This window comes from Hemicordylus capensis, chromosome 3 (assembly GCF_027244095.1).
Source record: "Hemicordylus capensis ecotype Gifberg chromosome 3, rHemCap1.1.pri, whole genome shotgun sequence".
Lineage (NCBI taxonomy): Eukaryota > Metazoa > Chordata > Lepidosauria > Squamata > Cordylidae > Hemicordylus > Hemicordylus capensis.
Genome location: NC_069659.1, coordinates 192,673,413 through 192,688,785, shown reverse-complemented (window position 1 = coordinate 192,688,785; position 15,373 = coordinate 192,673,413). Strand labels below are relative to the sequence as shown.

Sequence of the window (15,373 nt, the reverse complement as noted above, 5' to 3'; positions counted from 1 at the left end):
CCTAGGTGGACCAGAATCCTCCATAGAATCATTATGGGTAACATTACAAGGACTGAAAGGAAATGTTTTACTAGGGACATGCTATCGCCTTCCGGATCAAAGCACCGAGAGTGACCTGGAGTTAGAGAAACAAATAAGAGAGGCATCAAAGAGAGAGAGGGCAGTAATAATGGGTGACATCAACTACCCACACATAGACTAGGTAAATTCACAGTCAGGAAATGACAAAGAAATCAAATTTCTAGATACTATGCCCTAGAACAGTTGGTCATGGAACCAACCAGAGAGAAGGTGACCTTGGACTGAATCCTGAGCGGCACCCAGGACCTGGTGCGTGATGACAGTGTCATTGACCCTTTAGGGAACAGTGATCATAGTGCGATCAAATTCAACATACATGCGGGGAGAGAATCACCAAGGAAGTCTAACACAGACACTCTGAATTTCAGAAGAGGAAACTTCTCCATAATGAAGAGTATGGTGAAAGGTAAACTGAAAAGGAGAATCAGGAGAGCCACTTCACTCCAGAATGCATAGAGTTTACTCAAAATCACAACACTAGAACCCCAGTTAAAAAGTATACCAACAGGAAAGGTACCACTAAGTCCAGAAGGATGCCAGCATGGCTAACAGGTAAAGTCAAGGACAGCCACTGGAAGGCCTGTCCAAATGAAGAGAAAAGAAAGAAACACAAGCTCTGGCAAAAGAAATGCAAGGTGACAATAAGGGAGGCAAAAAGAGAGTTTGAGGAACATTTAGCCAAAAGTGTCAAGGGGAATAACAAAAACTTCTTTAAATACATCAGAAGCAGGAAACCTGCCAGGGAGGTGGTTGGACCATTAGACAGTGAGTGAGTGAAAGGGATTATTAAGGAGGATGTGGAAGTTGCAGAGAAGCTAAATGAGTTCTTTGTGTCCATCTTCACGGCAAAGGATAATGAGCATATACCTGTTCTTGAACCAGGCTTTTTGCAGATGGAGGCTAAAGAACTGAGTCAGATAGAAGTGACAAGAGATGATGATCTAAACTGTCTGGAAAAAATGAAAACTAGCAAATCTCCAGGGCCGGATGGCATCCATCCAAGAGTTCTCAAAGAACTCAAATGTGAAATTGCCAACCTCCTTGCTAAAATATATAACTTATCCCTGCATTCAGGCTCTGTACCAGAGAACTGGAAAGTGGCCAATGTAACACCGATTTTCAAAAAGGGATCCAGGGGCAATCCAGGAAATTACAGGCCATATAGCTTAAGGTCCGTTCCAGGCAAATTGATAGAAAGCATCCTTAAGGATAAAATTGTAAAACACATAGAAAAACAGAGCCTGCTGGGAGAGAACAAGCATGGCTTCCGCAAAGGTAAATCTTCCTTCAAAAACCTTTTGGAGTTCTTTGAGAGTGTCAACAAGTGTGTGGATAAGGGTGATCCAGCTGACATAGTATACCTGGACTTCCAAAAAGCTTTTGACAACGTTCCTCATCAAAGACTCCTGAGGAAACTTAGCGGTCATAGGATAAGGGGACAAATACATGTGTGGATTGCTAACTGGTTGAAAGACAGGAAACAAAGGGTAGTTTTAAATGGGGAGTTTTCACAATGGAGGGAAGTAAGAAGTGGGGTCCCCCAGGGACCGGTGCTTTTAAATTTATTCATAAATGGTCTAGAAGTAGGGGTACGCAGTGAGGTGGCCAAATTTGCAGATGATACCAAACTCTTTTGGGTAGTGAAATCCAAAATAGATTTTGCAGAGCTCCAAAAGGATCTCTCCAAACTGGGTGAGTGGGTGACAAAATGGCAAATGCGGTTCAATGCTGGCAAGTATAAAGTGATGCACAGTGGGACAAAAAACCCCAGCTTCACGTATACATTGATGGGATCTGAGCTGTTGGTGACTGACCCGGAGAGGGATCTTGGGGTCGTGGTGGACAGCTCATTGAAAGTGTTGACCCAATGTGTGGCAGCTTTGAAAAAGGCTAATTCCATGTGAGGGATTGTTAGGAAGAGTATTGAAAAAAACCCCTGCTAATATTATAATGCCCTTGTACAAAACTATGGTGCGACCACACTTGGAGTACTGCATACAATTCTGGTCACCACATCTAAAAAAGGACATTGTAGAACTGGAAACCAAGATGATCAGGGGCCTAGAGCACCTTCTTTATGAGGCAAGGCTACAACACCTGGGGCTTTTTAGTTTAGAAAAAAGACGACTACGGGGAGACATGATAGAGGTCTATAAAATCATGCATTGTGTGGAGAAAGTGGATAGAGAGAAATTCTTCTCCCTCTCCCATAACACTAGAACCAGGGGTCATCACATGAAATTGATTGCCAGGAAATTTAGGACCAACAAACGGAAGTACTTTTTCCTACAACACATAATCAACTTGCGGAATTCTCTGCTACAAGATGTAGTGACAGCCAACAACCTGGATGGTTTTAAGAGGGGTTTAGATAACTTCATGGAGGAGAGATCTATCAACAGCTACTAGTCTGAGGGTTGTAGGCCACCTCCAGCCTATCAGAGGATGCCTCTGAATACCAGTTGCAGGGGAGTAATGGCAGGAGAGAGGGCATGCCCTCAACGCCTGCCTATAGGCTTCCAGGAACATCTGGTGAGCCACGGTGTGAAACAGGATGCTGGACTAGATAGGTCTTGGGCCTGATCCAGCAGGGCTGTTATGTTTTTATCCATAGAAACTACCAGATTGCTAAAAAGCTTGGCTGAAGAGATGCATCTTAAGTTGTTTCCTAAATGTCAACAGGAATGGAGCAGCTTTAATCTCAGCAGGAAGTGTGTTTCACAGCTCTGGGGCAACTACAGAGGAGGCTCTCCTTTGAGTCGTCACCAGACAATCTGGCAGCACTCTCCCTTGAAGATCTTAATAGGCGGCGAGGTTCATAATGAAGAAGGCGTTCTCTTAAATACCCTGGGCCCAAGCCTTTAAGGGCTTTATAGGTAATAACCAGCACTTCATATTTTGCCCGGAAACATATTGTTAGCCAGTGTAGTTCTTTTAAATCTGGAGTAATATGGTCTCTTTGGGACTTCCCGGAGATCAATTTGGCAGCAGCATTCTGCACCAATTGTTGTTTCCAGACTATGTACAAAGGCAGTCCCATGTACAGTGCATTGCAGTAGTCAAGCCTGGAGGTTACCAGCATGTGCACCACTGTCTTAATGTAACTCACTTCCAGGAAAGTGCGCAGTTGGTAAATCAGCCAAAGCTGATAGAAAGCACTCCTGGTCACCACCTCCAACTGAGATATCAAAGAGAGAGTTGAGTCCAGAAGAACTCCCAAATTATGAACCTGTTCCTTCGGGGGGCGGGGTGTAACCCTATCCAGAACTGGCAGATCTATCCCATTTCCCAAGCTGTGGCTTCCTACAATGAAGGGGTGTGCAAACAGGTTCGACCTCGGACCGAACAACTGTTGGGGGCAGGGGATTTGCATACTTTTAAAATAAATAAATAAATAAAAATTGTGCGGGCACGGCAGCCTCCAAAATGGCCACCGTGCTGGAGGGGGAAGGCCTGAATGGGCCGAAGACCTGGCTAAATGGCCAGTATAGGCATGAAGGGAGGATGGCAGGGGGAGGGGAAACCTCCACAGACCCCACCACCACCTCCAACAACTCCCCCAAAGGAGGTAAGATTTTTTCTAAAGTGTTTGTGAATCACCCCCCCCCCCGTACTGAACCTGGTGGGTGGGTTCAAGGGGGTGCCAGACCGAACTGGACCAGCCGGTTCCGTGCACATCTCTACCTCTGAGTTGTTTGGATTGAGTCTCAGTTTGTTATCCCTCATCCAGCCCATTACTATCTTGTGGCAGGCATTTAGGGAAGTTATGCCATTGCCTTATGAAGCTGACATGAGGAAACAGGTTTGGGTGTCATCAGTGTACTGATAACACCCTGCACCAAATCCCCAGATTATCTCTGCCAGCCGTTTTATGTAGATGTTAAAAAGCATTGGAGACAAGATGGACCCCTGAGGGTGACCATGTAAAAGCTCTCACTTTGTAGAGCAGTAGTCTCCAAGTAACACCTTCTGAAATCTGCCTGAGAGATATGAGTGGAAGCACTGCAAAGCAATGCCCCCTGTGCCCAGTCCCCCCACTTGATCCAGAAGGATACCATGTTCGATGGTATCAAAAGCCGCTGAGAGATCCAAAAGGACCAACAGAGTCACACTCCCTCTGTCAATTCTGGAGATCTCTGTCAATTCTGTAAACTCTGGAGATCATCCATCAGGCCAACCAAAGCAGTCTCCACCCCATAACCTGCCCCAAAGCCAGTTTGAAATGGGTCTAGATAATCAGTTTCCTCCAAGACCGCCTGGAGCTGGGAGGCCACTACCTTCTCAATCACCTTAGCCAAACAATCTCATACAATTCATATTGTATGAATGAGGGAGGCTCCGTTGTCATGCATGCGGGACAGGGCCTTCTCTGTTGCTGCCCCCAGACTTTGGAATGCTCTCCCAGTGGCCATTCGCTCCGAGGACTCCATCACAGTTTTTAGAAAGCTTGTTAAGTCTTGGCTTTTTATCTAGGCCTTTACATGATTGTTTCTATTGCTGCTTCTGTGTGTTTTTACCTGTGTATAGTTTTTTATGTTTGTATTTTATATATTTTAAATCAGATTTGTCTCATATTTTTAGCTTAATATTTTTAACTGTCATTTTTACTGTATGATTTTTAACTTTTGTAAACCGCCTTGGGATTGTTTTTAATGAAAGGTGGTATATAAATTTAACAATAAATAAATAAAAATAAAGAACATAGAATAGCCAAGAGAATTTTTTTCTGTTACATCTCAGATCAAGGGGATACATGGGGAGGAAGTGCTCTCTACATTGTTGTATATGGTCAAATATACAATATATATAGTATATTTAACCATATATAAATATTCATTGTATTCATTAAGCCACTTAGAGCTTTAGAAGTCAAGCCAGCACCCCATACCCAGAGGCCTCTGTGAACTCAATGTTCTCAACCACCATTCCTCATTAGTAAGCAAGTTGCCACACTGTACACTAATTGCCTCCAAGGCACCTTTACAATCCCATAATAATATTAAGGTCAATAATATTCTGAACCAAAGGTGGGGTTGGGGAGAAGTCTAGTTATGTAGCAAGCATGAGGGTCTGTTTTCATAATCCTCTTGGCATGTGACTACCACAGTTTTCTGTCAGCCCATGGCAGCTTCACTACCACAGGCTGAGACACTCATGTGCAGGTGCTGAAATCAACCTAAGTAGCTTTGAGCATACTGCTGCTTGCCAAGCTACCTCTTATGGCAACATGATAAAAGTCAGCTGGGCAGACTGCAGTGTATGAGGTCAGCAGATTCATGACCTTTTCCAATCACAAGCATTGGCTGACAGATAATGGTGGCTGCCAGGCATTGAGAAGGTCATGAGATGGTCTGTGAAGGAATTAGGCCTAGACCTCTTGGGTGTCTGTAAATAAGCCCCAGTATTGTATCATGTATTAATATTCCCAAACCTCTTTTTGTAAATACTGTAAGCCCTGATATTATATTCCCAAAACTTCATTACTGTAAATAGGATTATGGTTGCAAATCCTTGTGAATGGAGAAAGCTGGCAGGGTCAAATGTTCATTCTTGTTTTTCTGTAGTTTCACATTGAAAGGTTTCATTTCTTGAAAGGAGATTTCAAGAAATGGAGGGAATTTTTGTTTGTTCTGATTGGATGGCTTAAACGGTTGGGCCGGATAACTTGTATATACTGGGAGTGTTTTGAGAAGGAAGAGAGGCAAGTTAACAGAATCCTGAGAGACAGAGGCAAGTCAACAGAGTCCTAAGAGAGAGTCCTGGAAGTCGGAGAAGTCAAGTCTGCTGGAGAGAGTCTGAGCTGAAGAAGACAGAGAGGCTATTCTGTCATTCACCAGAAAGCGGGCTAAGGGAGCCTGTGGTTCCTAAGGGCTTGCAGGCGAGCCTGTGGTTCCAAGGCGGCTAGCCTGCCTAAACCCCTCCTCTTAAATGAGGTTAACAGAGCAAGCACTCCATTAACCCTGTTTATTTGCTCATGTGTTGCCACGGTGTGCAGCGACACATGAGTATGCCCCTGGCCAGGAGGCTATAAGCAGCCTCCCGGTTTTGCCCCCCCCCGAATGCCCCATGCACTCACATGGGGCATCCTAGGACTTCTGAAGGCTGAGTGGCCCCTGATCCTCGCAGCCCCCACCAGTTCTGTGACAGAGCCAGTAGTTGTGTGGGTGACTGATCTGGCTGCCCAGGGCTACAGGTTTCATTGTTTGTGGGGAGAGCGGGCTGAGCCCACTCTCCCCACAAACCACTGTGAGGCGCTTCACACTGCTCGTGTGAAGTGCCTCAAAGAGTCCTGGAAGTCAATCTGCTGGAGGGAGAAACCCAACTGAAATCACTAAGAAGAAAAAGAAGAGCCAGACTGGATTGAGCCCCAGACCTGTGCTGTAATCAGAACCACCCAGCAAGCCAGAAGCTGACAAGAAAGCACAGAGGACTTTGAGTACGGACTAGTATAGCATCAGGTAGTAGAGGCGTTTTTCCAGTTTTTATTTTCCCTGACTTGCTCTGTTAATAACTCTTTTGAATTTTTTTTTTTTTTTTGGCTGCAGAAGTAATTTTTTAATCGAACCAATTTTTCCAGAAGTAAATTTTCTTGTTTTTAAAAAATAAAAATTAGAAGCTTGTTGATTGTCTACATCCCACACCTATAAGCCTTTCCACATTACTGAAGGGTGGGTTGTTGTTTTTTAAGGGCTGTTGTAGTGGACCCAGCCATACCAAAAGGTGGCAGAGGGGAAAAGGTTAGGAGGAATAGAGAGCTGTTCTTCCATATGGTCCAATAAGATATTTTAGTTTAATCTGTTCTGCAGCACTTGCTTGTCCAGGCCAATAAATAGTGTCAGATTCTGCCCCACATCTCTTTATCAGAACCTGTTCATACGGTAGTACAGTGTGGATATGTATTGCTGAGACACAGAATCTGGGTGCACTATGACCAGAGGATTGACTCTTCTTACCTGGGGTACCACAGAGGGGAAAATGACCAAAGCCAAGGCTTGAAGGAAGTCTGAGTTGCACCAAAGGAGATCTTGGGAGTATCTGTGATATACCAGACAAAAGAACTGCATGATGTGCACTGGATAGGTGATTTCCCAGGAATCCTCTGTACCTGCTAGAGTCTGGATACAACATACAAGTGAATCAGCAAAACAGAAACAACTACGTACAGATACAAGACATCTTTAAAAGGGTCACTTCTCACAAACAACTCATAGTAGTGGCAATTTTTAGTCAGCCTGTGTTGATTTCCAATGGTTTCACTCTGAGCAAGTGATGTGATTGCACTGAGATCACCTGGATGCCAATGCAGCTTTAGGCCACTAAGTAACCACTAATTAACACTTTACAGTCAAGAGATTGTGCTTTAGCATAGCCCCTATCCATGTCAACGGGACTGCTGAAGTGAAAATCCCAGGGAACAGGGCCCAATGTATTTCAACTAAATGGCTTCCTCAGGAACAATGATAAATTCTCCTGTTTTAAAAAGATGCTTCCTCAGAGTCCTAGGTTCAGAAAAGGACAAGTGAAATGATCCAGGGTGATCAGCACCTTCCCTGTAATGAAAGGTTAAGACACTTGGGACTATTCGATTTCCAAGAAAGATGACTATGGGTAGATAACTTGACAGAGATTTATAAAACTACAAATGATGTAGAGAAAGTGTACAGAGAGAATTCCCCCCCTTATCTCAAACACTACAAGATCATTCACAGAACCTTCTGCTGGGCCGGGGAGGGCAGATGTGGGGGGGGGGAGGCAGGAGAGCACCTGTCTTCCCCCACAGACGATCCAGTTGCCATCCCAGCCATGCAGCTTGCACACCCACATTACTGGCACTGCTGCAAGCCGCATGGCATTCTGGAGGCCAGGAAAATGATTCCCGGCCTCCAGATATCCACAATGCACCACAGGATGAGCATGGTGAGGAATTCCCCCATGAGTCGGGTGCTCTAGGCACCCAGCTCTACATATGTTCGGACTGCATGCAGCCCAAGCATTCACATGACTGGGGACTGGGTTCACACCATTTAACTCAGATAAAAACCCAAGGTAAATTCCCAGGCTACCCAGCCTCGATCCTGGGTCATCATATGAGCAACCCTACCCAAGTAGGGCTGTCCAAGCCTGGGTAGGGCTACTTGTGTGAACAGCCTCTATGATTCACAGTAGTCCAAATAAACTGCTTGGCAAGATTCAAGACAGTAATAACAGACTTCTTCATAGAACATGTAATTTGCATATTGGACTTCTACCACAACATGTGGTAATGACCAGTTGCTTAAAAAGAGAGTAGAAAATACTGCAGGTGGGGAGGTAACAACAGCAACCATTTGCCTGTAGCTAATACCTTTATGGAACCTTTTCTTGCTGTGCCTGCTCCAGAGTCCAGCACCTCTCTGTTCTCCCCTTTCCTTCCCTCCCACCCGCCACTTCCCCATCCCCATTCCCACAGACTCCCCCCACACACACCAGCTTTTTTATTTATTTTCTCAGTGTTTTTACTTTTAATTTGTTTTTTGGGCGGGTGAAATAGCTGGAAAGCTTTTCATTCTGCCCTGCCCCTGCCCTGGCTGTGCCAGCCTGCCACCAGTCTGGAATTCCTTCTTTTTTCTCCTGACCAGTGTGGGGGCAGAAGATCTCCAGGACAACGAGGGGGTAAGTGATTACTTTTTGTTGTCCCCCTTTCCCCCTTTAGTGTTCCTTAAATAGGGCCTCTTTTCGTGTTTGGGTGAGGGGAGGTATATTTTCTGTGTTTTTTCTTTACAGGTTGTTTCTTGTCCTCACAGGTTCTTGCTTAGTTGCCCCCACCCCCATTGTGTATTTTATTGCATTGTTTTTTATTGTATTGTACTGTTGTTGTGGGTGGAGTGGGTGGGTAGGCTTGTTTTAAAAAGGGTTTTCTTTAAATAGGGTTTCTTTAAATAATTTTTTAAAAAGGTTTTCCCTAAAAGGTTTTTTTTAAAAAGTTTCCCCCAATAGGCTTAAAAAAATTTTTTTTAACCCCCCCAAAAGGTTTTTTTTTTAAGCCCCAGGCTCTTCGGGAATGTCTGAGTGCCATGTGGCAAGCAAAGCTTGCAGCAAGGTGGCAGGCGGAGATGGGAGGGGTCCCCAAGCTGGTGTGGGAGGCCGGGGTGGGGGGCTGAGAAGATGCCATCCTGTGGTCCCACAGGTCCCCATCGACAAATTCTTAGGCCTAGGTGAGGTGGTGTCAAGAAGGCTCTCCTATGCGGAGGAGCCTGCTGCCGCTGAGCCAAGTCCTGGACCAGTGGCGGGTCCATCGGGTCGTGCACCGCCAGGGCTGGTGCCTGGGTCAGAGTCTGGCGGTGATGGGGCTCTCCTGCCAGGGAAGCTTCTTCCATGGCAGGAGTGGAGGGCAGGGGCTTGATGGCTGGCAGTGCAGCCAGATTTCCCCTCCCTCCTGCTGCCCTTCCAATGCTCCTCTCGCCACTCAGTGGGGGCCCCACTAATGATGCCCAAGTCGTGGCAGAGGCCAGTGCTGGGTCCTCCCAGTCTGGCTCCGAGGGGGAAGGGTCTGCTGCTGAGGTGGAGGGGGCGGGTCATCCTCCAGTGAAGCCTGGCCCTTCTTCTTCCACATAGGGTGGAATGGGGGTGGGTGATGGCGTTGGGCGAGCACCAGCAGACCCCCAGGTCTGCCATCACCCAAGAGGCCCAAGATGGCACCCAGGATGTCTGAGGCCACCCAGAGCAGTGATGTATGGAGGAATTTTGAAGTCCCTCAAGATGCCCCAACCGCTGCTCGCTGTGTCCACTGCAGGGCACAGGTCATTTGGGGGCAAGGATGCTAAGCATCTGGGGATGACTTCCATGTGGCGACACATGTGACGGCGTCACCCAGATCTCCTTGACTCCACTGGCAGCACTAGTGCACCTCATGTGCCTGCAACTAGTGCTGACAAGGGCAGTGTGCCAGCTTCCATGGAACAGGGCACACTGCCAGTCAAGCGGTGGACGCAGTTGTTGGGCAAGAAGTGCCCTGGTCATGTGGACCCATGTCTACTCACCCGTCTCATAAAGAAGATGATGGCCACTGATGACCAGTCTTTTCAGGTGTTCGAGAACTCTGACTTCCTCCAGATACTCCAGCTGCTAGCGCCTAACTACACCATCCCCTCAAGGACCACGTTCAACCAGAACGTGGTTCCCTCCCTGTATAGGTGGTGCAGGGAGCTCGTGTCAGCCATGCTGGTGTTCAGCACTGGATGGCACCAGTGTGCATTTCACCACTGATCTGTGGAACAGTGTGAGTGGGATGCATGCTGTTTCCCTGGCCTTGACCGCCCATTAGTGGGGTCCGGAGAGAGAGGACACCTCCAGTGGTGCTGCCTCTGGCTCCAGAGCATCCCACACCGCATTTCGGCACACGTGGGCTGTCTTGCACTCCTTGGATGTCAAGCATACCAAGGAGGATGTGGCAGCCATAATTGACCACCAAATTGAGGAGTGGATAAGCAGGTTGCCACATCTCTTCCGAGGCTTCATTATGTAGTCAGTGTTGGAGTGTGTGAACATCCACTGCATGGCACACACGCTCCACTTGACTGTCAGGGATGCCCTTGGCCTCAAGGAGGTGAAGGCATCCAGGGAACATGGCCGCCCCATGGTAGGTGCTGTTGCTGCCACAGCTATGCTTGTGGAGAAGTCCCACAAGATTTCAGCCCACATGAGAAGTCCAGGTGCCTGCATGTCCATGGGCTTCCACAACATCTCATCCACACGGGTGTAGATACCTGGTGGAACTCCACCTTCCTCCTGTTCCAGCACCTGCTGGAGCAGGAGGTGGCCCTCGGCAACCTGGTGAGGAACAGTTCCTTGGGCATGTGCGACCTATCCAATGCAGAATGGAAGCTCATGTCCGAGATGGTATTGGCACTCAAGCCCTTCCTGTTTGCCACAAAGAATTTGTGTCGTGACACCACTCCTCTGAGCCAGGCCCTGCCCACGGCTCTCCTCCTGGAGAAGCTGATGGCTGAACTCCGGACTTCGCTGACCACACCAGAGGAGCGTGCTCTGGCTGCAAGGCTGAGGATTGGGGTTGTCAACAGGCTGGTAGATGAATTGGGTGACAGGGAGGAATATGTCCTGGCTTGTCTCTGTGACTCGACCATCAAAGGCAATGTTGTTTGTGCCCATGACTTGCCCAGTGGAGGGACCTCCTGGTTGATAGAGTTAGGGAAGAGGAGGTCACTAGGACCAGCAGAGACCAGGAGGGTGGTGTTGATGTGCTCCCCTGAGCGTGCACGACCCACACCCAGCAGCAGAAGTGTGGGGGGGCGACTGTTCAACTCCCACCCCTTCTTCTTCTCAGTCCTGCGGCGTGGCATCCCAGGCAGAGGTGCCAGCTCAACAGGCAGTTCCTCCCACTAAATCACCCCAGTGGTTTAAGTGGGTGTGCCTTGGCACCTTGCCCAGTTTGCGGGAGGCTCGGCCTACCAGGTGCACCAGTGCTGCGCAATGCGTTGCCAAGTACTTGGACGAGCCTGTGGAGGAAGACCCTGAGATGGACTGTGCACAGTTCTGAGCAACCCACCACCAAGTCTGGCTGGACCTGACAGTGGTTGCTGCACACCTCCTCTTCTGCCCGCCAACCAGCGTCCAGAGCAAGCAGGTGTTTTCATGTGCTGGTGACGTGGTAACACCTGCTCGATCCTGGTTGGACCCTGGCTTGGTCGAGCAGCTGGTTTTCCTCAAAGTTAACCTCCCCCTGCTGGGCTACCCCAAGCTGGAGATTGAGCTGGGCGAGTGATTGGCCCATAGTTGACCCATAGTGCCGGTCACCTGCCTGGCAGCAGCTTCCACTCATCCCTACCTTCCCCCTTCAGCTGTGCCAAGGTACAGCGTGCCCGCTAGTGCTGTGACTTGGCAACTGTATACCACCCCCCACCGGCGTAGCCTGCTGCTGAACTAGGTCCTGGTTCCACCTGACCACAGCACTCGGAGGGCAGTGGGCACACACACAAAGAGACACTAACTGGTTTGTGCCAGTGTGGGACTGTGTAGATGACATGTAAATATTTTGATGTGTGTTGTGTTGCTTGTTGTTGTACAAAGTTGACTTGCGGGGAGAGGGCAGCGGGACTGCCAAAAGGTATATTTGTAAATATTTCAGTGTGTGTAAATATGTGCTTGTGTAGATAGAAGTGTTGTGTGTGCATGTGTGTGCGTGATTGTATGTGCGTGTGGAGGTTTCTTCTGTTGTGTGTGGGTGGTGGATGTTGTTAGTCGTAGAGGTTTTTCTGTTCCTTTCTGTAGATAGTGTTTTTGGTCTGGTTTGTGTCAATAGTTGTTGTTGTTGTTGTTGTAATTACTGTATAGCTGCTTTATAGATGGATTTGTATATATACAGTACTTGTGTAATGTGTATATATGTACTTGTGAATTGTTTTTATTAATTCCTCCCCCCTTACCTCTCGTATGGTTCTGCTGACACGTACACACACAAGATACACATGCACCGGCCATGATGAGTAAGTGGTCTCCCACCACACCACGTCGTGTGTGGCCTCCACTGACCCGCCTCTGAGCTGGACTTTCCTATCCCTTTAATTTTTTCAGAGCCCGCCCTCTTTCTCCTCTTCTAGCTAGCAGCACACATACATCAAACGTGGTGGACCAGACACTCAGAGGCATTTCTTTCCCCACAGGCAAAACGCATGCATTGCACATGAAGAGAAGAGCAGAAGAACCAGGTGTGTGTTACTGTAAGTTCTCATTCAGTGTGTTGGTGTGTTTTTGCCTTTCTTTGCAGTTTGTGTGCCGGGTTGGTTTTACTGCCTTGCGCAGCCTAGTTAGGTCTTGTTGGTTTGTGCTGTTGTTGTGTAGTTTGTGCTGTTGTTTGGTTTTGCAGTTGTGCAGGCACAGCAGCAGGTCTGTTTCTGTGGTGGGTTTTTTTGGTTTCCAGTTGGTTGTCTTCTTAGTTGTGTCTCTGTGTGTTGCCATGGTGGCCTGCTAGGGGCACAAAACTGGGGTGGTTGTGGGCACCCAGGGGTGCCAAGCACCCACCGAACCCCAAAGCAAATTGGACACTTCTTTGATTTTAGATTTTTCCAATTTTTGCATTGCTCCCATAGGGAATAATGGGATTTGAGGTGCCCCAGCTGGCCTATTCTCCCCTTTGGGGGGGGGGGTGCCAGGGCATCCCAAAGTGGGTCTGGGAGCATGGTGGGCTGTACCATAATTCCCCCCAGGCAGCCCCAAGCCGGTGGAGCAAGCTGGTTTCCCCCCCAGGAATTTGTTCAGTTACTGTCCTTTTAACAAGTCTCTCTCTATCAGAGTAGCTTCTCTGGTGTGTGTGTTAGGGGTGTGCAATTTGGATTTTTGGTGTTTCGATTTGGACCTGAGCCGAAACACCCCCGTTCTGTTCTGTGGCTGAATATGGCCCTCCCGAATCACCCCCCGATTTGGTTCGGAACTGAATTTATTCGGGTCCAAATCTAAATCGATTCGGGGCAAAAAAGTGGGTCCCAGGGGCAAAATAGTGGGGTGGGGTGGTAGTGCCCAATGGGTGGAGGCTACCACCCAAATTTCAGGGGGATTGGTCAAAGGGCTGATTTTTGGTGAATTTTTGAAATTTTAGTGTCTTTGGGGCAGATGGGGGATTAATGTGGGATCTGGGTCAAAAGAGTGGGGTGGGGTGGTAGTGCCTAATGGGTGGAGGTTACCACCCCAATTGCAGAGGGATTGGGCAAAGGGCTGATTTTTGGTGAATTTCTGAGGTTTACGCGTCTTTAAGGTTTCCCCCCTTGAAGGGTGTATTGCTCCGTGTCGGGGGGAAAGGGGTGTCCTAGTGCTGGGTGGGGTTGGTGGTAGTGCCAGGTAGGGGCAAGGAAGCTACCTGAATTTTTTCAAAGGATTTGGGCAGAGGGCTGATTTTTGGCGAATTGTTGAATTTCCGTCTTTAAGGTTTTTCCTCATAAGTTATAATGGAGCTTTCAGCAGCCCCATAAGTGCACTTGGGGGGTGCTGGGGTGGCCCAGAGAGAGTGGATTCATGGTGTCTCATAGAAAATCTCATTTGCTATCATAGAATCCACACTCAGAAAACCTCAGAAACAACAGAACCCTGTACCCCATAGGTTAGAAACCCATGGGGGTGGTTGGCACCCTATGTACACTACACCACCACTCGCTCTGGGCCACCCCAGCACCCCCTAAGTGCACTTATGGGGCTGATGAAAGCTCCATTATAACTGCAGTTGGGGTGGTAACCTCCACCCATTAGGCACTACCACCCCACCCCACTATTTTGCCCCTGGCACCCGAAATTCAAGCAGACGTCACATCCAACCTTTTTGCATTGAAGTCAATGGGATGCAAAAAGGCGGGAAATTCAAATAGACATCATAGTTCAAAACGTGGGGGGGGGGAAGAAGGCAAAAAAATGGAGGTCCGAATCACCCGAATTTTTGGACCCAAAATTCGGGTGATTCAGCTCGTGCCCGAAATTTCTCGGATCTTTTCGTGGGTGATTCAGTTCGGCCCCGAATCACCCGAAATTCGCTGTTTCCCTCAATGCCGTGAGTATGCTACGAAGTGGCTTTGTTCAACATTTACCCTGAAGCCTGAAGCCAAGTATGAATAGCCTCCAGGGGAGGTTTTTCACACCTTGCAACAATGAGCCTTTTAGTCTTCATTAGCCAAGACAAAAATGGTCTGAAGCTCCCTAGATGGTGCAGCAAATACAGAAAGTTAATCTAGTAGCAGCCACTCCCTTACCTTGGCCTCAGAACTAGTACATGAAAGAAGGGAATGGGGTCCCAAGGACCTACAGTGTGCTTAAAAGTTGCTTGGGAAAAGGACCTGAGGACGCTCATCAACACCCATACCACAGAAGTGCAAGAAGTGAAATGTGCATCATCCTGAACTGAACTGGATGGTGCCTATATGGGCTAAGAAATAAACTGGCAATGCCTTTGGGCTCATGCAGAGCACAGAAGCAAGTGGTCCGAGAGGAATTTACTCCTCCCCAAATGTTCCAGAGGTTGCCGGTTTGAATCCCCATTGGTGTGTTTCCCAGGCTATGGGAAACACCTATATTGGGCAGCAGCAATATCGGAAGATGCTGAAAGGCATTATCTCATACTGCATGCGAGATGGCAATGGGAAACCTCTCCTGTATTCTACTAAATACAACCACAGGGCACTGTGGTCACCAGGAGTTGACACTGACTTGAGGGCACACTTTACCTTTAATGTTCTAGGAGGCCTGCTTTACAGACTGAAGCTCAAATACCACCTTAAGCTCTCTACTTTTTTTTTTTTTTAACCCAAAGCAGTCT

General features: G+C 47.9%; 1 protein-coding gene across 1 annotated transcript in view; it reads right to left on the bottom strand.

The window, feature by feature from the left end:
* LOC128350960 (WD repeat- and FYVE domain-containing protein 4-like) overlaps window positions 1-15,373 on the bottom strand; it is a 286,030-nt gene that overhangs the window by 173,569 nt on the left and 97,088 nt on the right. Inside the window, exon 21 of the mRNA XM_053309906.1 lies at window positions 7,035-7,196. Coding sequence (XP_053165881.1) covers window positions 7,035-7,196 — 162 coding nt within the window. The remainder of the gene's footprint in view (window positions 1-7,034; window positions 7,197-15,373) is intronic.